At 42.3% G+C, this 23,363-nt stretch overlaps 1 protein-coding gene across 6 annotated transcripts in view; it reads right to left on the reverse strand.

Annotated features, from left to right (window-relative positions):
* Positions 1 to 23,363, reverse strand: part of APLP2 (amyloid beta precursor like protein 2) — a 111,659-nt gene that overhangs the window by 18,052 nt on the left and 70,244 nt on the right. For 3 of the 6 annotated variants that reach the window (XM_077112427.1, XM_077112431.1, XM_077112428.1), the window contains exons 2-8: positions 18,155 to 18,328; positions 17,212 to 17,335; positions 6,385 to 6,497; positions 5,485 to 5,684; positions 4,928 to 5,124; positions 3,291 to 3,458; positions 352 to 482 (exon numbers count right to left, since the gene is read on the reverse strand). In XM_077112427.1, the coding sequence (XP_076968542.1) occupies positions 352 to 482; positions 3,291 to 3,458; positions 4,928 to 5,124; positions 5,485 to 5,684; positions 6,385 to 6,497; positions 17,212 to 17,335; positions 18,155 to 18,328 (1,107 nt within the window). The remainder of the gene's footprint in view (positions 1 to 351; positions 483 to 3,290; positions 3,459 to 4,927; positions 5,125 to 5,484; positions 5,685 to 6,384; positions 6,498 to 17,211; positions 17,336 to 18,154; positions 18,329 to 23,363) is intronic. The other 3 variants (XM_077112432.1, XM_077112429.1, XM_077112433.1) reach the window with 1 other exon arrangement.

The raw sequence follows: 23,363 nt of genomic DNA on the forward strand, positions 1-23,363 counted from the left end.
TCCTCTTGCGGCAAATGATCCTGGCCTCTATTCACATCTGTAATATCAAGCTTCCTTCTTTAAAATAATTCTTTTTTAAAAAGTGAGTTAATGGCAAATAAAAATAAGTACATAAAAGTTACAGGAAGTGCTTAGCACGAAGTCTGGAAAGGAGGTAAGCACTGAAGGGTATCTGTTATCATGGAGGTGGAGGTGGGGAAGAAAGACCTGGTAATGTCCAGAAGGAAGCTCCATGTCTACTCCCTGGTCTCACCTTTTCTAACATAGTCGCAAGACAATGGATAGAGAATTCCTTTTCTTCCACTCTGAGTAAACCATGCTATCCAAGGTCAAATAGCACAAAGATATTACCCTGTCCATTCGGTTGCGGTGCCGAATTTCCAGCTGCTCCTTGGCCTTCTGGAAGCGCGCGTGCTCATTATCATCTGCAGAGGTCTCAAAGTACACGTCAACATCGTTGGTCGGCAGAGGAGTTGGGGGGACTGAAACAGAGCAACAGAGGAAGTTCTCTTCGGGGGTCAGGCCCAACGTTAAGGAGGAACACCAAGCTCGGGACCTGCGAAATGGACGCTGTTTATCCTGCATCATGCCAAAAAGTACGGGGTGCAGCTGCCTGCCACAAAGACTCCACTCTGTGAGGTGACAGGGCAGTCTTCTTCCCACATCAACCCTGTCGGCCCATGCTAACACGGCAGCGTGATGGGAGGTCAGCCACCTGGCGAGGCAGCCACTTATATGACTTCAGGACAGAACAAGTAATGAGTGCTCCTGTGTCTGCCCTTCAGCCCTTGAAACTCAAACCTAAAAATTAACCACCTTCTTGTCTGTCACTGATAGCATCTTAACAGAGATGAGGGCTGAAATCAGACCCTGTAGAGGCATTGCCACAAATTCTCCTTTTTTTAGAGCACCATCTGGTCAATTCCAGGTCATAAGTTACTTGGGGAACTGGTTCATTGCAGGTTCTCTGCTTGCAGCCTGGGTGGAAAAAAATCTAAACCACTCTAGCTGTATTTTTTAGTTTTTAGTATCACTAAGGGACTTTTAACCCCTCCCCCAATAAAAAGGCTAAAACTAAGTTGCTTTATTTTACCAAGACACATTACATTGAGTGTGAAGATGCTTTGGGCTTTTCAATCCATTACACTGATTCCCAGGCCATTAGAGAACAAAATCCGTTAAGCTAAACAGTCTTCGCTGCTAGTGGAGCATAAACTATTACTGTCCCCAGGCAAATGAGTACCTGCACAATGGGGCTTCACATCTGAAAAAGAAAGTTTATTCAGTCAACCTCTCAAGAAATACTTATGGAAACTCTTATTCGCCCAATTCATTTGAGGTTCCCTGTACTGGGAAGGAATGACGTTTAACTGGTTTAAAAAACTTACTGTATCATGACATAGTTTTAGCACTAAGTGGAGAACAAATGTCAAAATCCAGTTAATTTTAATTCCAGATTGTATTATTTTAACATTAATTCAGCTCTATAATTGATGGATTTAGCTATAAATCAGTAAGCCACTCCAAGATTTCTATGCTAGAAGCATCTTGAATATACCTTCCTCCTTTTAGTAAATAAACCTAAATGCTACAACTAAGTCTTGTGAAGAATAATAGACTCCTAATAAATTTACATAGGATCTCAACAGCCAACTTTCAAGTTTACCTATACTAGAACATACAGTTTAGCAAACCACATTCCCCATGACTTAAGTGAAGGAAAATTTCAAAGCACTGAATCCCACAGATGCAGACATCCATCTGCTGTCTAATGCCTGCGCTTTGGGGATGGGGCCTGTGGCTTCATTACTAGACTGGGTACCGACCATATAAAACCCACACTGCACCCACCACCTTCCCAGGCCCACTACCCTCTGTCCGTGCATGGAACGTCACCTTCTCACAAAGCTCAGAGCCCTGGCCCACCTCAGCCCTTCAAGGAGGGGCACAAACTTGAAACCTGGCAGTGGGGTGTTTCTGAGCCTCCAAAGCACTGTGCTTGGTATCCCCACAAGCACACGACCGTACCGTGCTGTGGCAATTCTCCCCAACCATGAGTTACAGGACACCACCACTTTGCAGACTTCTAAGCTGTTGGTGCTCTAAATAACAGCCACTTGTGTGGTCCCACTCCACTGTCCACCTGACCCTGGGGTAAAGGTTGGAAAGCCTGTCCTTAGTGAGTTCTTGGGGTCCCTGGTTCGTTAGGCTTCAACCTTAAACAATGTTTTGTGGACTCTTAACTTGGGCGATTTTACAGAGTAGTAAATGGCATCATAACTTCGATCTCTAAATCTGTCCTCAATAAACCAAGTTTCTGCCACTACAGTTGCCTAAAGCCTTAAGAAAACAGCCTTTCCATAGAGCAGCAGCTGGAGTAGAAGTGCTAAGAGTATACCACAGATTTTAAAAATCTTTTGGCAGAGGGAACATGAAGGTACTTGAATAAAAAGCCACCAGAAACTACAGCCAAAAACCATCAGAGCAAATACCAGGTGCTCTGGGACGGTAAAGCACTCCCCCAAATTCCAGGGTTGTGCCTGAGACCGCCCATTCTCGGGACTTGCCAGAAATGCAAGGGGAGAGAAAAGGCCACGAGTTGGGACCGCCTTCGTGCTTACTTCCCAGCTGAATCTAACACAGATGAACCACTGGGCTGCTTCTGTGATGAAAGACTGCACGAACAAAAACCCTCACTTTCTAAAGCAAGCTACGATCTACTGTGGCCAAAATATCATGAGAAACAAAGAGCCAATGCCACTTGGCTGCAGAGCTTTCACTCTAGAGTGCACAAAGCAAGCTCTTTTAATAGCCTGGACACCCCCAGTCACGGGCTTGTCACTTTCTCCGTGAGCAGGGAGCCCCCGGCGCCAGCATGCGTCACAGGGGTAGTGACAGGCCAGTTCAAAGACGAGAAGGCGCCACAAAGCCCAGAGCCTGAGCGTGAGCAGAACTCACGCTGGTCTGCTTACCTGTGTGTGCCTTTCACAAAGCCCTGACACGCATGCACTCTGGGGGCCTGCGGACTACAAAGCAGGGTGAGAACCAACAAGCCCCGCGGCACAGCCGCCCAGGCGGGCCTCCTCCACCGCCGGCAGACACACGTGAGACTATGTCAGAGAGACGGCACAGCCCGGGTCCAGAAAGCACGAAGACGGGGGCGGGGGACTGACAGCAGACGCCCACGGGGGCGGGGCACACCACACAGACGCGGCCGCGAGGACGGCCGGGAGGACAGCACGTGGGACAGGACAGTGGCTGCCGCGGAGCCAGCAGGAGGCGGGACTTACTCATCGTTTTACACACAGCCATACAATAGTCCTCAGACTCAAAATTGTTCCTGTTGCCGCCGCAGCCGCCATATATAAAGCGCACGCACTTTCCCTTGGAGAGGTCGAAGTACCACCGGGGCATCACGGCCCGGCAGGGGCCCGTCATCGCTTCCTGGGAGCAGACAGCTGTGTGGAAACGGTCAGAGTGTCAGCGGGGGGGAGGGGGAGGAGGTGGGGGAGGGGGTGGCAGCTGCACATGCTCACAACGCTACGGACCCCCAGGGGTGGGGGCATGACGGAGGAGGGGCCAGGGCACCTGAAGGCACTGGCTAAGCTAAGCTCGCCCACTCGAAGGTCGGGCATTTCTAAGGACGTATGTGAAAAAGGGCATTTCAGAACTGAGAGTTATGTGCCTGATGCTCCTTTTATCCACAGTATGGGCAGATGAGTAACAAGTATGGATAAAAAATAAATAATAGGGGAACAAAGGTTAAAATAAATTAGGTAGATGGAAATACTAGTGGTCAACGAGAGGGAGGGGTGAGGGGTGTGGTATATATGAGTTTTTCCTTTTTTCTTTGTACTTTTTCTGGAGTGATGCAAATGTTCTAAAAAAATGATCATGGTGATGAATACACAACTCTGTGATGATATTGTGAGCCACTAATTGGACACCATGGATGGAATGTTTATATGTTAAGAATGTTTTATGTCTTTATGCTGTTTTATTAATAAAAATAGATAGATAAATAAAAGAACCGAAAGTTACTGAGTCTAGACTGATGTCCAGGTTGACCTAAAAAGGATCCCACGTCTTCTGGCTCCCATTTCTGACCCGTTAGGCAGAGGTGTTTGCCTGATTCACTCATCTCGGGGCTTTCAAAGATCAAACAAGACGATCGGGGAGAAAAGCTGGGACACCATGGTAAGGACCACTTAGGCCTCCGGAAGGGATGAGTGTTCTTTGTGTTTACGTCTGCACAGTGAATCATAAACTTCTAACCTCGTCAAGTAATTTCCCCCTAGCTGGGTCCTAAATAATTCCTTGGCTCTTAGTTGGTCTCAAATATATGAGCAGCAGGAGGTTGTGTGCAAACGGCTCTGAACCTATTACAGTGTTGTTTTTTCTTTAATTGGCAGGATGAGAAAAACCAGGGCCCTGATCTGTTCACTAGATCTCCTTAAGTCCACCCTCCCAGCTACAAACATTTTTCTAACCAATGAATAGGGCAACTTACAGATGGCAACACATTCAGGAAAAAGGAATACAGAGGAAGTTATTCCTCTCTAGAAGGCAGGGGACTTCAGTGGCGCTGAGGGTGGGAGGCCTCTAGGAGAACCTTTTAGGCTGCACGAGGAAGAATCACTCCGGGGGGTGAGAGGCAAACTCTCTTCTTCTCTAGATCTGTTGTCCTACCAAATCCCTACAATGCAAACTTTTGTTCTCAGTCCTGCACCTCCCCCTGAAGGTGTCACCCACCAGATGCCCTACAGTGGTGGGCCTGCCTGTCCCTGCTGAGACGGCACCCCAAGGTGCAGGCGGTGAAGGTCACCTTCGGTGCACGCCCCTTTCCTTACCTGGAATGCATAGAGCACCGAGTTCTAAGTGAGCAGCTAGCCTACGACTCTATGACTGCAGCCCAGCTCCAGGTTACCTTTAACGTCGTGGGTGATGATCTCCTTTTCAGACACAGTCCCATCGCTGCCGGGCTCGGTGGGATTCTCTTCGGCGTAGTCCTCCCCTTTGAAGGTGTCGTAGTAATAATCGCGATCTTCCACCACTTCCTCACCTTCGTCCTCATCCACAGTTGCTTCTGTGAAGTCTTCCAAATCTGCTTCAGTCGGAAATTCACTGACGGCCACAATGAAAAAGGAAGGTGGGCGCCAGCTCCTATGCACAATCACGACAATGACTGCCTCCCCCACCGGGAGCCACAAACACAGAGGGAGGAAGTCAGCTCGCATCTAACCGCACCGTGAGAGCCCTCAGCCCACACGTCAGCCAAAGGGGACAGTGAGTGGCCAGAGACCACGTTAGCCTGCTCAAAGCAGAATGGCCCAGGGCGGCATAACGTGGAAGGGGTCAGCAACGGCTCCAAGGGACGGTCAGCTGCCTCGACTCATATGTGAACAAGGGGCAGCTCCTCGTACAGAAGTACCAAGAGCAAACAGACAGGCAAGCCGGTGTCACAGGCTGGGGACAAGAGTTCACCTTTTATAGATGTCATAGTCCTCCTCTTCTTCCTCTTCTTCCTCCACCTCCTCCTCCTCCTCCTCCTCCTCCTTAGACACGGTGGCCTCCATAACCTTTGTCTGAGGGCAGCACACGTACTCGGTGCCATGGAACTGGTCCACCCCGCAGGGTAAGAGCATGCCGTAACTATACAAGGTCATTCCCTGGGTGAGACACGCCTGCAAGAAATCCACAGACCCAGGTTAGGACATGCCCATAGTGAAAGAGGCCCAACACGCCCTGATCCCCAGAGCCTGACCCTAAAGAAACCCTTATCAGATCACTATGCGATGGGATCCCTTAAGGCCACAAGTTTCCTGCCAAAAAGCTTCCATACTATTGTTTTAAGAAGATTCACAAATTTCGCTTAACTAGCACCATATGGGACAAAAACACTGAAAACCCAAAGCTGGAAAAAAATTAAGGAGAAGGGAGTTTCTTCCAGAAATTATCAACAGTAGGTAAAGGCGGTCACTGACAATTTCCATTCATCGCAGGAGCAATCAGGAGGACTCCTGAATGGAGAATTAACTTAGAATTTAACTGCACAAGGCAAGAGGAGCATGTCTCTCTCCACCGGAAGAATGAAATGACGGCTAATCCTGGTGACACCTATTTCCGTGCCTCCCTGGGAGCCTTGCGGACAGCACAGTGTCCTTACTCAACCTGAGCTTCGGGAGCTGGGCCAGCAAGTTGGCACTTCCCTACAGAAATATCTACCCCCCCTGCCCTTAACAGTGTAAATTAGAAGACAGAAGTAATTGCAAACTTTGAAGAGGTGATGAGAAAAAAGAGGAGTTGACACGTGGTGAGAGGTGGAGATGTCCCCCCTTCTTTCCTCATGGCAGCAGCACCAGACCTCCCCGCCCAGCGCTTTACCTCTCTGACCACAGTGTGCCAGTGCTGGTGATTCTCGCACACCTCCATCCGCTCTTTGTGGAAAAACTGGCACTTTTCTGGAACTAGCAGAACATCACTTACAAATTCGCCCACTGGAAAAGAGAGGTTTTGTGAGAAGCATATCAGACCGTGGCCCAGGGTGACAGGGACCCTCGGTGCAGGTGGCTGAGGCAGCGCCTGGCGGGCACGCACAGGAGCAGCCTGTAACTCGGACTGAGCCACCCCTCTTGTGGCTGAAGGCAGGCGGACATGACCCCTCTGAACAGGCAGTCACAAGAATCCCACCCTCCTTTACAGCCACAGCACTGAAACATTCTAGACTACCCGGACACTGGTCCCACTGCAGGCTCAGGTGACAGGACAGGGGAATAGAAACAGGGCTCCTGAATCACTACCCCTCCTCCCCCGCCACCCCGAACAACACAGCTACTCCCTGCTGATTCCCCACGTGCTGTGTTCCTAGGCGTTTTCCTCCCTCCTTCTGCCTACACCTGTTCTAATAGTGAGCACCCAGGGAACTAAGACTGGGTGCTCTACTGAAGAGCAGATGAATCTTACTTTGTGTACCTAAAGACTCCTGGCTCCAAGACAAACCAGCATCGTGGGGACTGAGTCAGGCAAGAATAATCAACGGGAAGCTAACTACAAAAAGGAAAAGGCAACTTTACCATGCAACACTCAGAGGCACTTTCTTGACCAGAGGCTCAACTTAGCATCACCAATAACGGATGGAATGACAGGTGTGATGACCAAAGAACAACACATCACCCACATAGTATTTCTGTCAAAAATGTATAATTTGAATCTAATCATGATAAGCAATAAGACAAATCCAAGGTCAGGGATATTCTACTAATCAAAAAGCTTGAGCTCTCATACAAAAAAAGACTGGGGAGCTGGTTTAGATTAAATGCTACGGGTGGACCTGAATTTTAAAGGGCATTATTGGGATATTTAGGGGAATAAAGTGTTTGAACTGCTTTGTTATATAGCAGAATGCTCTTACTGTTAGGAACAACAAACTGAAGTATTTAGAGGGGAACTGTCACAGTGCCTCAAATTACTCTCAAATGGTTTAACTAAAAATAAGGAGTGGTCGTGAAACTGTGACTGCTAGAGCTGGGGAATGGGGCATAGGGATTAATTGCATCATTCTCTCTCTACATTTTGATGTTTGTAACTTTCCATAATAAAAGCATACATTTCACTGGATTTTCCCCCAGAGATTCTCATTCAGTAGGCCTAAGGTGGGACACTAATTTGTGTTTAACAAGCATCCCAGGTGATTCCAATGCAGGAGATGGAGTTTGTCCTTGGACAGATGGTCCCAGAGGAAGAAGGCAGAGACAAGTGCCCTGTGTGCTTGGTTCCAGGAGAGACAGGGTAAGTACAGCAGGGGAAGAGGGAGTGGGCAGGCTAACCTGTGAAGGCAGGGCTCTGGCAGAAGGTCTACAGAGACCCACTCCTCCCCTTCGCCATCACAGCCTTGGGCTCCTTGTTTCCAGACACTGGAGGAGCTGGCTCTTCCTCTATGCAAGCTGGAAGGGAAAGGAGCCCCTGATACACAGTAAGGGGGAAAGACGTGCCACTGTTCCAGCTCATGATGTGCGCCAAGTACAGTCTCTGCTCTTCAAGACCAGTTATGTCTCCTTCCTTGCTCTATTAGCGCTGGGATGTTTTGTGTCAAGTAGCTCAAGTGAACGTACTGAGCTCGGTGACATCTCAGTGCCAAGCCCCAAAGCAGGGGGACAAAAGCCGGGGTGAAAGTCTCCCTGGTGGTGTGGGAGATGACTCCCAGGGATGAGTCTGGCCCTGGCACCATGGGATCAACAATTCCATCCTAACCAAAAGGGGGAAAAGAAGTATAACTAATAAAGTATCAGTGGCTAAGAGAGTTCAAATAGAGTCGAGAGGCTACTCTGGAGGTCACTCTTAGGCAAGTTTCAGTTAGACATTGCTACCTATCATAACTTGCCAAACCCCAATGAAAACCATTCCAGCCAATCCAAAAGAACACATAGGGCAATAATATATGACACTCTACAAAGGTTCCATGCACTAGAGTAACTTTCCAGAAACCTACAACCTCCAGATGGGTCCCTGGACCAGAGAGACCAGCCTCTCCAGAACATCAGCTAGTCCCATCTCCCTACCCCATATTATGGATAACCCTTTCCAACATGAAAAAGTTAGAATGGGCATAGCCCAAATACCCCTATAGAGTGGGAGAAAGATCAAAGGTGATGATGGAGTTATATAGAGAAGGTAGGATTTAACAAATGAATATGAATGCTGAATCACTGAACTGATATTTCTTTTAGTCTCCAGTATCTTAGAGCAGTTAGAAATAAAAACCTAAAATTGTGGAACTGTAACCCATACCAAACTCTGAAATCTGTACTACAATTAATTGTGGTGTTGTGCTTTGGAATTTCTTGCTTTTTGTATATATATTATTTTGTGCAAAAAAAGAAAAAAAAGTAGATTGTGATGATAAAAACATTTATTCTAGCATTCTATATTCTGGAGAAACTAGAAGGAAAAATCTGAGATGACTGTATGGTAGCCCATGACAAACTCTGGGATCTGTCCTGTAACTACTTGTTGAAGAGTGCTTTGAAAACTACTGCTTTTTTTCTTTCTTTGCTTTGTATATAAGTTCTATTATACAATAGAAAAGTTAAAAAAAAAAAAAGAAGCTGGTCAGACATAGTGCTGCCCTGGAGGGCCCTAATGGTCTCAGCAAAACAGTGCCCGTGTGCAAGATTTACAGCCAACCAGACTCACCATCCAGGGACAAAACCAAACTCAAGGGCAACCTGGCATCTGCCTCCACTTAGAAGACGCTGACAGTCGACTGAAGTAGAAATACCTTAAATCCTAACACCCAATTACCAACTAACGTTATCCGAGGTGCTTGCTCTGTATTAATCAGGGGATTGTTACATTTGTGAATTTGTGACAGAAAGCAAATAGAGAGTATTTAGGATGTAGTGTCCAGTGTTAAAAGCAACATGGTGTCACCAACATGGTGATGTAAGACATCCCCCGAAAAAGCCTTCCCAAAGATTCAGCAGAAGAAAAGGACAAATCCCACTTGCTTAGCACTCTGGGGGACAGTAAAGACAGGAAAAGGACTCCACAGAAAAATAGATAGGAAAATTCCACCAGAACTGCCAGCCGGTTCCAGCCCCCTCCCTGTCACTCACCCTGCGCAGCACAGAATCCCAGCAAATCCAAGCACAGGGACCTACGTCCCCAGAGACCCAGCGATATGGGAGCAGAGGACATGTAGGCTATTGAAGCTAATGTGTGTCTTTTCAAATTAGTAGGTTATAGATGCAGGTGGTGTAATATAAACCCCAGAGTAATCACAAAAAAAGTATTTAAAATTATACAAAAAACAGAAATGAGAAATGGATTGGTCAGATACTTCACAAAAGATCAATTATATAGAAAAGGAGGATGAAATAAAGGAGGAGACAAAAAAAGAATAAAAGAAATGACACATAAAAACAGAAGGACAAAATAGCTGAAGTAGGGCCTTTATAGGAATAACACTGAATGTTAATGCATTAAAATTCCCATCAGAAGACACAGATTGGCAGAAAGGATGAAAAAAAAAACCATGACCAACTATATGTTGTTTACCAGAGACTCACTTACCCTTGACCAAAAGACCCAAGTAGGTTGAAAGTGAAAGGACAGAAAAATATAATCCATGCAAATAGTAACCAAAAAAGAGCTGGGGTAGTTATATTATATTATATTATATTATATTATATATAATTATATATATATATATTATAATAGAACATATCATAATGTTGGACAGAATACTTTAAATGTAAAACTGCTATGAGAGATAACAAAGGACACTATATACTATTAAAAGGGGTAACACACTAAAAAGAAATAAAAATCAAACATATTTATGCACCTGACCAGGGTACTCTGAAATACATGAGGCAAACACTGGCAAAAACTGAAGGAAGAAACAAACGTCTCTACAATAATAGTTGGAGACTTCAATATACCACTCTCATCCATAGATAGAACACTTAGAAAGCTCAATGAGGAAAACAGAGAGCTAGACCTAAGAGACAAACACTGAGCACAGTATGCAAAAGTTGAAGGATATGCATTCATGTGCACACTGATCATTCACCAAGTCTCAATAAATTTAAAGAGACTGAATTATACAAAGTATCTCTTCTGTTAATAATGGAATGAAGAAGGAAACAGGTGGAGAAATGGAAAATCCACAAATAATGGTAGATAAACAATGCTCTTTTTAACAATCAGTGGGTCAAAGAAGACATTTCAAGAGAAATCAGTAAATACCCTGAGACGAGTGAAAATGAGAGGACAACATACCAAAACTTATGGGATGCAGTGAAGGCAGTGCTGAGTGGGAAATTTATAGCTCAAAACACAACATTAAAGAGGAAAAAGGAGGTGAAATCAAAGACGTAACTGCATACCTGGAAGAATTAGAAAAAGAACCACAAACTAATCCCAAAGCAAGGAAAAGGAAAGAAATAACAAAGCTTGGAGCAGAAATAAATGAAGTTGAAAATAAAAAAACGAGAGAATTAGCAAAACAAAAATTACTTTTTGAAAAGATCAGTAAATTTAACGAACCCTTAGCTAGGCTAACAAAAAAAGAGAGCAGACTCAAAATCAAGAATGAGAGAGTAGTCATTACTACTGACCCCACAGAAATAAAAAACATAAAAGGATGCTATGAATTGTATGCCAACAAATTACACAACCTAGATGAAATGGACAAATTCCTAGAAACATATGAACAACCTACACTGACACTAGAAGAAAAAGAAAATCTGAACAGACCAATTACAAGTAAAGACGATGAATCAGTCATCAAAAATCTCCCAACAAATAAAAGCCCAGGACCAGATGGCTTCACAGGCGTGTACACAGAAACCTACAAAACACTGCTAAAAGAAATCAAAGAAGAAATCAAAGAAGACCCAAATATATGGGAGGACATCCTTCTTGTAGATGGCTCTGGGGTAAATAGGAATCTGGCAAGTGATGAAAGACATGCAGAGATATTTACCCTATGCAACAGTCCACCATGGGAATGGGGTAAATTGTTCCTGTGTAACACAGAACTCCAAGGCAAAAAGGAGATTTGAAAATGGATCCAACTGGCAAAGGGGCTGCTCTAGATACCAAAGCAGCTGCTAAAGCCTGCATCTCAAAGATTCTGGATCTAGGTTTGATTTTAAAGTAAACATTAAATTAGAGTATTATTTTGGTAGTCCTTAAATTACAGTAGCACACCCTGTCCATACTCCATCCCAAAACAGCAGCAGCAGCTAAGGGCTTACAAAGCACCCTTTCCTTAGGACAGGAGTTGTTCTATAAATGTCAGAGATGACTAACTGCCCATTCCTAAAAGAGTGGCAGCTTTGATTCTTTGCACTTCACCAACTCGGCCCTACTCTGACCACCCTATCTATCAGTTTTAAAATTTTATCGCTCAATGGGAGGCAAAAACTAGTAACATAAGCTACAAGGTTCATTTTGAAGAAGGGGAAGCATCCCACCAGGTATATTAAGCATCAATTTAAAAGAGAGTCACTCTGATGAGTCAAGTATGGTGAGAACAGGGCAGAGCTCAGCCAGCTGGTGAGCACACACGTCAACAGCTTTAAGATCCCGCCAACCAACAAAAACAAGAGTGTAAAGCAAACTGGGACACCCAAACTGACTACTAGAGGCACTCAGCCAATGTATACATATCGTAGTTTTCCTGGTTCTCTATCTCCTCACCCTTTTCTGGGTTTGCTAGGCAGCAATAGATGGTTTGGCGGCCAGCACCAAACATATCATCTCTTTACTTCAAACACATGGTATTCATCTTAATATGCATTAATGGGCTTGCTGTGGTTACTTCTGTTGAATAAAATGGACAAATTAAAAAAAAAATTGAGGGTGGCTACATAAACTGTGATTATACTAAAAACCATAGAACTGTAGTCTTTAAGTGAGTGAACTATGTAGTGTGTGAATTATATCTCAACAAAAGAGTTTTTAAAAAAAAGAATAGTGCAACCATGTACAACTCTTTCCACTTCCTCCTTCATCAAGCCAGGTTTTATGACAACAGAGGGTGGGTCTGGGATCAACTTTTTGGCTGACACAACTGAGAGACTGATTAATTTTAGAGGGGGTTTTGCACAAACAAGTCACACCAAGGACAATGGGACGTTGGTTTCTCATCATCAGTTACAAAATGCAAAGTGGGAAGTTTAGAATAATCCTATGGTGTTGGGGCTGGAATTGGAGGTATCATTATGAACACACGGTTTTTAATATACATACATAAAAACAGATGTGTACACGTGTCTATGTATATATATCATGTATTTCTTAGCTCTGTTTGCTGAGTGGACCTAGAAGCACTAAAATCCTAGTAACTCTAAGCATATCTAATGCAAGGAACCAGGACTTCTTGGAGAAATGGCTGACTCTAGGGTGAGGTGGTGAATATAAAGGATAAACCTGAAACATCTTTTTGTATCAGAAAATAAGGAAGTTCTCTAAGAATGGTAGAGATATGTCAAAAGGATACAGGAATCAGCCCTAAGGATCCTAGTGAACAGATCTGGAAAATGAGTTCATAAAGTACTGAAATATATGAAAAATAAATATCAAAAAAATAAATATAAATAAATCAATGAAGACACCATCTTAGCCAGGTGATAAAAACTATCACCAGTAATGAAACAGAGGACATTATGCACTTCTAATGACACAAAGAGAAGAATACAGAATCATTTCTAGGATATGCATACATCATAAGGATCTTTAAAGCCAAACTGAAATGCTTTCTACAAAGTAAACAGCCTGTACTCTAAGAGATAACTAAATGCAGTTATGGTCCTAGATCGGATCCTGGCCATTACTGGAACACACGTAAAATTTAAACAGGGTTTACAAATTAGATATTAGATCAGTGTTGATTTCCTGATTTTGAGGGTTGTACTATGGTTATATATGAGAATGTCCTTGCTTTTAGAAAATACACACTTGAGTATTAAGGAATAAAGGCACCATATCTGAGGCTTCTTAGCAAATGATTTAAAAGATCAAACAACTCAGTACAGAGAGTCTGTGTGTGTGTGTGTGTGTGTGTATGTGTTTGTGTGTCTATAGTGGGAGGGAGAATGGCTAAGGATAATACAATAAAATGTTAACAACTGGAGAATCTGAAATCTGAATACAGGGTATTATGGGAGTTCTTTGAACTTTGTTTGCAACCCTTCTGTGAATCTGAAATTATTTTTTAATATAAAGAGGCAAAAGCAAACATAAAAGACTATCACCAAAGGCTTTCTAAGGAATCTATGGAAAAACAGGTGGTGGTGCTGGTTGTTAAGCAATGTCAGTCCCACCTGGGTGGTCTAGGGGGACACAGGACAGAGGACATTAAAATCTGATGTTTCTTCAATGACAACAAGGAAGAACTGGCACTATTTCTTTTCTGATACCTATCTCCCTCAAACTCCACAGTCTCCTGGTCCCCCACTGGCCTAGGCCACTTCAAAATAACCATGGAAAGCTCTACTTATTGGTTAAGAAGTTGTCCAAACTGTGCTGGGGTAAACTGTTTGAATTAAGTAACAATGAAGACTGCATAATGCTTTATTCAGTGACCACAATGCAAAGAAGGTGTTGAATAGATTATAGTCATCTTTTATGGCTTTAGTTAATGACAATATCATTTCCTCATTTGATTCTGTAACACACTGAAAAATTCAAACGATAGCATTTGGAAAATAAAGCAATAAGATAAAACCATGTTGTGTACCAACTACGGTAGGGGCCATGCTGTGTAACAGTGCTTATAACAAACAGTCTATCTAAATGGCATAGGGATGATGCAGTGCTGAGGGTACAAAGAAGACTAAAACAGGGCTCCTATTTTCAAAGTGTTTACAAGCAAGGTGGAGAAAGACATAAACAGATAATTACTACACAGCATGATAGGTACAATGACAGAAGCAAGGAGTATTAAAGAAATCTGGACATCTGGATAGAAAAATCAGACCAGGAGGGAAGGCTACCTCTAGCCAAGCAGAGAAGTGGAGGAAAGTTGTTTCAACTGTGGAAAGCCTGTGAACAGGAACCACATGGCGGTCCATGCTGATCAAGTGTGAACAGAGAGCTGGGAACAGGAGAGCAGAGGGAGAATTGAGCAAGGGCCAGGTTACGGAGAATTTTTAATTTTTAAGTCCAGCTAAGGAGCTGACTCAGTTTACCCCTGGGCTGCTCTAACAAACACCACAGACTGGTTGACTTAAACAACAAGAATTTATTGTCTCACAGTCTGGAGGCTGCAAGTCCAAATTTAAGGTGTCAGCAGGTCATAAATTCTCTGAAGTTTGACTCGTTCTGGTGAGGGCTTGCCAGGGCTCTGTAACTCAATCTCAGCCTCCATCTCATGACCGTCTCTCTCCCCATCTGTCTCTTACCAAGCACATCCAAACTTCCTCTTCTTAGAAGGACACCAGTCATAGTGGGTTAAGGCCAACCCTAATTTAGTTTGGTCTCATACTAAACACATCTTCAAAAAGATCCTACTTATAACTTACAAATGAGCTCACGCTCACAGGACCAGGGTTAGGACCTGAACACATCTTTTTTTTTCCCCCCTTCAGTGGGGGGTAGGGTGGGCGTGGAGACAGGATTCAATCCATTAACAGGAGCTTAAACAGTATGTTTTAGGTGAAGAAGAGCTACTATAGAGTTTTACTCAGGGGAAAGACATAATTAGAGCACAGGGACAATACCTTGAGCAACAAAATTGAGAGAAACTACATGGGGACTGCTGCCAAAATCTCAGCATGATAAGGCTGAACTAGAGCAGCATGATCCAGCAGAAGGGAGGATAGAGCCAGATGCCAACCTTTTTTGGTTCACAGCACCTTTAGTGTCCAGGAATTTTTCATGGCAGCACTAGGCCAAAACAAACAAAAAACAACCTGAAAGCTAAGTAGTTCGGTGCAAACAACTTACATATTTGGTTCCTAACACTCTAGTGCCCGTTGGACACTACACAACTTCGACAATCATGTAATCAGATTGGATACCCACTCCCTCCTTTTCTATTCCTCAGTGATTTTTGTGTGACTCTTGCTTTTTATTACCAGAACCACTGAAGACCGAGTTTTGCAAAGATATGAGGTCTTAAAAAAGAATGGTGTGATCTACTGTTAAAACCAGGAACTAACTGCAGCTTGTAGTTTGCAGGACACATCTGACAGGTACCACTGCCTCCCCCTGAAAATCAAAAATGTTCTCAATGCCGGTAGGAATTTGCTGTAATGCCCTGGGCTGCCTCCATGCACCGTTTGGGAACTGTGGAGATAAGCCATAATTAAAGATAATAAGTAGGCCTTGAAAATGGACTAGCTGTGGGGGGATAAGGGACAGAGGAATCAAAAGGTCTACAAGCTCCAAGCGCCGATGTCTGGATGGGGAATGGAGCCAGCAGAACCTACAGCAGGAGGAGGAAGAAGATGAAGTCAAGGATGATACAAAAGGAGAAACCTACACAAAAGAATCAATATTAAGTACTACCTACCCGTTGTCCACAAATACTCGAGAACAACTTCATCTCACTTACAGCTGAAGCACTCTGTAGAGAACTAATACCTCATGCCCACAGATTTCCTAGAGCCAAGTGGAATGGAAGAACATGCTTCAACTGGATCACACACAATTTCCAAAGACTCTCAGCCTACTGCAAGATGCTCCGTTATAAGGGCATACCTCTTTCCCCCAACTGAATACTTTTACAACAAAGTTAACTGCTACAGATTTTCAGTACTGTTATTCAGGTGCTGATTCTTCCTGTTTTTTGTCTACATGTGAGAATGAGAAAGCAAGTATTACATGTTGCTGCTGTTGGCAGTGAGGAAAAGTTTTAAGGAAGGGAGGGAGGGAAATACATTAACTTGATAGCTAAAATTAGACACAACTACAGAACTCCTTAGTTCTGTAGATACAGGTCATCTATGTTTATGCTATATCAAGGTTAGCCCTATCATGGATAATCTAGAAATGACTCTTTGGCTCTTATAAGCTTCTGTGACCAACCAAAACTGTTTCCAAATCACCCTGACTACATAACTGTGAACACAGTTCAGGCGTATCAGGCAATATGTAGTTACACGAATACATTCACTAAGTGTTTAAAGCAACAACCCTGCCTTGGGGCAATAAAATGTTACAGCTTTACCCAAGTTGGCACTGACTTGATACCAGCTACACAGTCCTGACACCCTTAGGAAACCTCCAGAATGGCAGATGCCAAAGGACATGGCCCCACACGCTTAAGTGCCCATGGACAGGCTCATTATGAGACAAGTCTCCTCCTGAACTCTCAGAATTCTGGTCTGGCTAATAATGCAGGCTTCTGGTGCCTTGCACGTGGCTGTGTGCCGGATGAAGTCTCTATTTCCCAGGCTGCTTTAGATCACTCACTCCTGTCAGTGCAAGGACAAAGCTGGTTGTTGGGAGAGCACAGCATTCAATACTGTGAATGAGGCTTATCCTCAAAAGACACAACGATGTTCACAGTGGGAGAGGGACAGCTAATAATCATTGAAAAGAAGTAATGTTCCTAAGAGACATTTCCCGGTGAACTCAGGCAGCCCTCAGCTCCTCAAAAGAAAGACATTTCACTCTGAGCTAAGAGAAAATTAAATTTAAGAGTGGGGAAACCCATTTCCTGAAAAATAGTCAAACACTTTGAGAAGAAACACTCACCAAGACACTTGAAAGGTATAACGATGTGACTCTTGCACTGCTTTTTGTCCCTCCGGCACCAATTGTCAATATTGACAGGCTGGTTTGCTTCCATCACATTTGTGATCTGTAGCTCTGGATATATCTGTTAAGGAAAAGAAACCACCCACATACAATTAAATCAACTTGCTGGTGGACCTTTGCTTGCTGTGTTTACCCATCCTGGTCTGCACTACTCCATATAAATCTAGATTCCACTCCACTGGCCCTGGTCCCCACTGCAGTGGTCAATTCAAAAGATACTGTAACCATTAGTTTTCTTTTGACAAGCAGATTTCTGACCATTTCCAGGCATTCTTTTATGTTTATTTAAGGACAAGCATGCTTTCAGCTCAAAGCATATCCATTTTGTATCCTATCCATTATAGGATATGTGTGAATTGCTGTGAGTTCATTTAAGAGACAAATCAAGGAAAATGTCTGTTAATGAAAGCATGGAGTAATACTTCACCCCCTGGCCTATATTCTAGCTGTAGTGAGAAGTTGAAATGAAACATCTCCTATCCTTTTTGAGGTTGTGTTTTGACCCAAAAGAAAAGTTGAATCAGACCTGAGATCAACATTTACAATACTAGGGGCTTTATATCAGCAAATTGAAAACACAACCACACAGATCATGTTTTAATTCTAAATTCCCGTAACACATGGGAAATCAAGGTAACTAGACTGTTCTTTTACGGTACTTGCTAGCCTTCTGGAAAGCAATGAGTTCTTAGCATACATAGCTGGAGCCACTGAGAAGTCACAATTATATATCATGTCATATATTTAGGAAAAAGTCCTGGTGCCCTATTAATTACCACCTGGATCTTAGGTCAAAGTGGAGAATGACAGAGCATCTAACAGATTCAACGCTGACCTGGGGGAGGGAAAAAGTGGTTCTGGCTTCTTGCCAGATTCTTACCTCGTGACAGTACTGAAGAACTTCCTCCTTTGTCCCGAAACAGCTCTTGGTGCCTGTCGGATCTGGTTCCCATTTCCCAGTCTGAACATTCACATGCATATTTAACTTGCCACAAAACATTGCAATTTGAGGCTCAGCGACAGCAAATCCTGTTCCCGCGTTGGCTGCAAGAGCCTATCAAGGAGGGAAAAGTACAGGTTTACTCCAAAAAATTTTGGCATGAGGGCAAAGTCATCCAGTGGTTTGTGGCAGTAGATTTTATCCTTTTAAGATCTTTATTATTTATTATTTTTGTCTTCATAAACAAGTTTTCCCAGGGACTGAGCCAGAATAAAAAAACAACCTTTGGGCTAATATAATCCAAGGTCAATGGGAAACCTAAGTCTCCGATCCTCAACTGGGATACTTCCAACTTGGGAATTTATAACCCGACTTCTGTCTACCCTAATACTAGAAGATCTACTTTCCACTTCCATTCCTTAATATACCAAATCAGAGGTCAATAATCACACGAAGAAAGTGTGAGCACATTCCGAGGTGTTCTAAGAAGTAAAAGAACACAGGGTTGAACAAGTGTGTGTTTGGTAATGGATGGTGGTGATGGTAAACCACTGTGAATGAATGTTATTAAGACCCACTGAATTGCATATTTGAATGTGGCTAGTGGGGGATTTTAGGTGGCATGTGTTATTAGAATAAAAATATTTTAAAAACCATTGGACTGTATAACACAAACCATGAACCTTAATGTAAATAGTTAATAGTATAATAATATCAATTGTAACAAAGGTACCACGCTAATGCAAAACGTCAATAGTGGGGCAGATATATGGAAACTCTGTATTTTCTGTATGATTTTTCTGTAAAATTACAATTTCTCTAATAAAATAAAAATAAAAAAGGAATCTGGCCTAGACTTGGTTAGAGAGTTGATCAGGGAAACTTCCCGAAGAAGATGGCACTTAAATAGAGTTTTGAATCTACGGTAGAGAGGATGCAGGACAAGGCTGCACAGTCTGTAGACAAAGAGGATTTGGTCTTTAACACTAGAAGCTGATGAAAGGTTTTATGTATGAAGTTAATAGTTTCAAAATGCAGTTCTGATTCTTTGGCAGACTGAAGGAAATGAGTGTTTGCAGTATGGAAATGGTTCAGGAAGCTGGAATTGCAGAGAGAATGGGCGGAGGACTAAGTGCTGTGGGGGTGGGGCCAAGTCAAGAGATTAGACAGAGTAAAAGGGGCAGGATTGGGTGTACAGGCTGAGGAGGAGGAAGATGTCAAATCTGCCTTGCAATCCTCCATAGGTGATGGCACCATTCACATAGACAGAGAACACTATAATGGATTTCATGGATATATATAGTCAACTATTCCAGGAAGTCTTTCTTTGGCTACTATCCCCTTCTGTGATGAACTGATCTGAGCCATGAAGTGCTTAAAAATGATAGATGGGAAATAACATTTAGGCACTACAACAGTAAGGCTCCTACAGAGAACTGTGCACCAAAAAAAGCACTGATCCCTGCATTTACCCATATGCCAATACCGGTGACTATATCTATGGCGGAGTTTTGTAGTCTCCCCTAATACAAAAGTTATTTCAAAATAAAAATTAAACAGCTTTGAAAAATGCTAAAACTGGGAGCTAAACCAAATAGTTGATTATGTTATTCTGTCAAAAGAGGACATAAACATGAAATAGTTTTCTTGTTAGAAAGAAAGGGTAGATTTGACATTCAAAATATACGGATAAAGTGTGCTATTCTTATTTATCTGTGCTAATGGACTACACAGGCAAGGATAACGCTTACATTTGATTTTGAAATACATTATGATCTTTTCCCAAAACAAATTTACCATCCTACATATATTTTGCTTAAGTGCATATTAAAATTAGTATGCTATCTACTAACATAAGAGAAAAAAGCACAAAAATACTTGTTGGATAACTGGGGGAAAGCTAATTTGGAATTAAATTGTTACCAAGATCAAGGTTGTAAATACCACAATTAAAACCAATGAAGAGAACAATTAGGACCTTTATTAACTAAAATTTATTGTAGCCCCACTGTGAGAATAATCATTTATTAAAGAAGAAGGCAAACCTATGCCTTCAGTATAATTGCCTATGAAGCTACAGACTGATGTGAATTTCCCATGTCTCCAAAAGAGGACTTTTTTTTTTTTGCATGGGCAGGTTCCAGGAATCGAACCCAGGTCTCTGGCATGGCAGGCATGCGAGAAGTCTGCCTGCTGAGCCATCGTGGCCTGCCCAAGTAGGAACATTTAAAAAAAAAAAAGGTTTCTGCACACACAGAAAAATACCAGGGACACTTTTAAAATAAAAAAAATCATTTTTAATTTTATGTTTATTGCCATTACAATTGTGATTTAGAAATTCTTGCCTATGTCCAGGCAGGAAAACACTGTCTTATATAGTTATATCTTTCAAGAAATTTCCTTTTTTGCTTATTTGTTTTATTACTTTTTTCAATGGGCAAAAGCATTTACCAATTTACTCTCCATCTCCTGTTAATGTTTAAGAATTTTGAGAAGTATGTTAAAGTTCATCTTTCAGTACAGCAATAGCATAATTCTTCTCTAGTAACTTTTTGAAAGGACTATTCTTTTGCCTTCTGAATTGTCTTAGTCCCTTGCTGAAAATAAGGGCACTGTATATACGTGGTTCTACTTACACATTCTCTATTCTGTTCTCCTGGTCTATTTATCTGTCTTTCCCAATTGCATAATTATTCTAGTTCTGTAGATTACGTGAATTAGGGTGTCATAAATTATCAAGACTTATTCTTCTTAAAAACGGACATGAAAGGAAATGTCCCCATATAGACTGTAGTAGTAAGGCTTGGCTACGTGATTATACCAGAAACCACTCATCTTTTTCCTTAGCTTGGACTGTATAATGTGCAAACAAAACTGCTTGAAAATGAATAGAGAGAGTGCTAGAGAAAATGTGGAGAAAGAGATGTACCTACTCACTGTTGGTAGGGAAGCTGAGAGGCTCAGCCCTTTGGAAGGCTATGGGACAGTCCTACAGAAAGCTAAGAGTGGGGTTCCCGTAGGATCTTGCAATCATACTGGGAAAACTGAGAGTGGAGATATTTGCATACTGATGTTTATGGCAGAAGTGTTCGTGATTCACAATGGATGGAGGTGGCCTAAGGATACAGCAACTGACAAATGGAAGGGGACTGGAAGAGGATCTGTGTTGTATACATACAACAGACTACTGAGCCGCTTCAAGAAGGAATGACCTTGTGAGGCCTGCAACTAGGTGAATCAGCCTTAAGGACATATGTTGAATGAAATGTCAGAAACAAAAAGACAAATAGTATCATGTCTCACTCATATGGACTAAGTATAATACACAAACTTGGAAAACTGAAGTTGAGAGCATGGTTATCAGGTTGGGGCCTATTGTAAAGGTTCCTAGATTGCAAGCTCTTACAGCAGTTGCATCTATTCCAGAGCTGTAACTGTTATTTCTAAATTCTGAAATATGGAGCAATTTGTATATAATCTGGTCATTCCCCAGAACGTGGGGTATTTGACACCTGAGACCCACTGTAAAGAGTTCTGAAGCTATGCAAGTCAGCATTATCCCATATAGCAACTGTTTTAAAAATGATCAAATTTCGACTAGAGATATGATTTTATTTTTCCTGATCTGATAGAGCTACGGATGAAGCTGATCTGGATACAGGACAAAGGTAAAGGATGATACGGTCTATATTTTAAAACTTCAACTTCTGTGAGACCAAAGGAAGAGATGTTTATTTGGTGCAAAATTTATACTTTAGGTAGCGTACTATCTAATTTAACTTGTATGATCAGTTTATTTGAATACCATAATTACATGCAATCTTGAATAGGGTGTGAGATACTGTTGGTTTGTACAGGTTAGTTTGATGCCTGAAAACATCCCAGAGTAATGTGGGCAGAGAATAAAAAACTATTTGCATGTGAGATTTATAACATATGTAAAATTAAAGCGTATGAAGCAAAACAAAAACAAAACTATTTGCAAAGTCCCCTTGGGGGGCTGGGGAGGAAGGAAGAAATACTAAACGTCCCCATCTGGGGAATTTCTGATATTCTCGCAAGCAGTGGACACGACCAATCCCACAGGCTGAGCCCTCAATCTCGGTACTCACCCCTATGAGGCTCATTTATGCAAAGCAGAAGCTAAGCCTACTTACAATTATATCTAAGAATCACCCCCCCAGAGAACTTCTTTTGTTGCTCAGATATGGCCTCTCTTTCTAAGCCAACTTGGCAGGTGAACACACCGCACTCCCCCCTAACATGGGATATGACTCCCAGAGGTGTAAATTTCCCTGGCAATGTGGGACAGAACTCCAGAGGATGAGCTAGGACCTGGTATCATGGGACTGAGAAAGCCTCTTGACCAAAAGGGGAGGAGAGAAATGAGACAAAATAAAGTTTCAGTGGTTGAGAGATTTCAGAGTCAAGAGGTTATTCATATGCACTATACAGATATCTCTTTTCAGTTTCTAGTGTATTGGAGTGGCTAGAGGTAAGTACCTGAAACCGCTAATCTGTGTTCCAGTAGCCTTGATTCTTTAAGATGACTTTAGCAATATAGCTTTTACGATCGTGACTGCGTGACTATGAAAACCTTGTGTCTGATGCTCCTTTTATCTAGGGTATGGACAGATGAGTTTAAAAAAAAAAATAAGGATAAAAACTAAATAAAGAATTGAGGGGGATAAGGGGTAAAATAAATTGGATAGATTTAAATTGACTAGTGGTCAATGAGAGGGAAGGGTAAGGGGCATAAGGAATGTAGGAGTATTTTCTTTTTATTCTGTTTTCTGGAGTGATGCAAATGTTCTAAAAATGATCATGGTGATAAATACACAACTATGTGATGATTCTGTGAGCCAATGATTATATACTTTAGATGGACTGTATCTTTGTGAAGATATCTCAATAAAAATATTTTAAAATACAACTATATTAAAATCTGACATGGATTACCTGAACATTGTATTTCCATATAAATATTAGAAATAGCTAATTTTTAGAGACTTCATATATACATGCAAAGGAAACTACTGATTTTACATTCCAAGAGAGGATCTCTGTAAAGCGGTAAAAATTATAAAAAGAGCAATTTTCAAATTCTGTTGCTTAAAAGTATAAAAACTGAAATAAAAATTTCACTAGT

This window comes from Tamandua tetradactyla, chromosome 8 (genome assembly GCF_023851605.1).
Source record: "Tamandua tetradactyla isolate mTamTet1 chromosome 8, mTamTet1.pri, whole genome shotgun sequence".
In the NCBI taxonomy this organism is placed as follows: domain Eukaryota; kingdom Metazoa; phylum Chordata; class Mammalia; order Pilosa; family Myrmecophagidae; genus Tamandua; species Tamandua tetradactyla.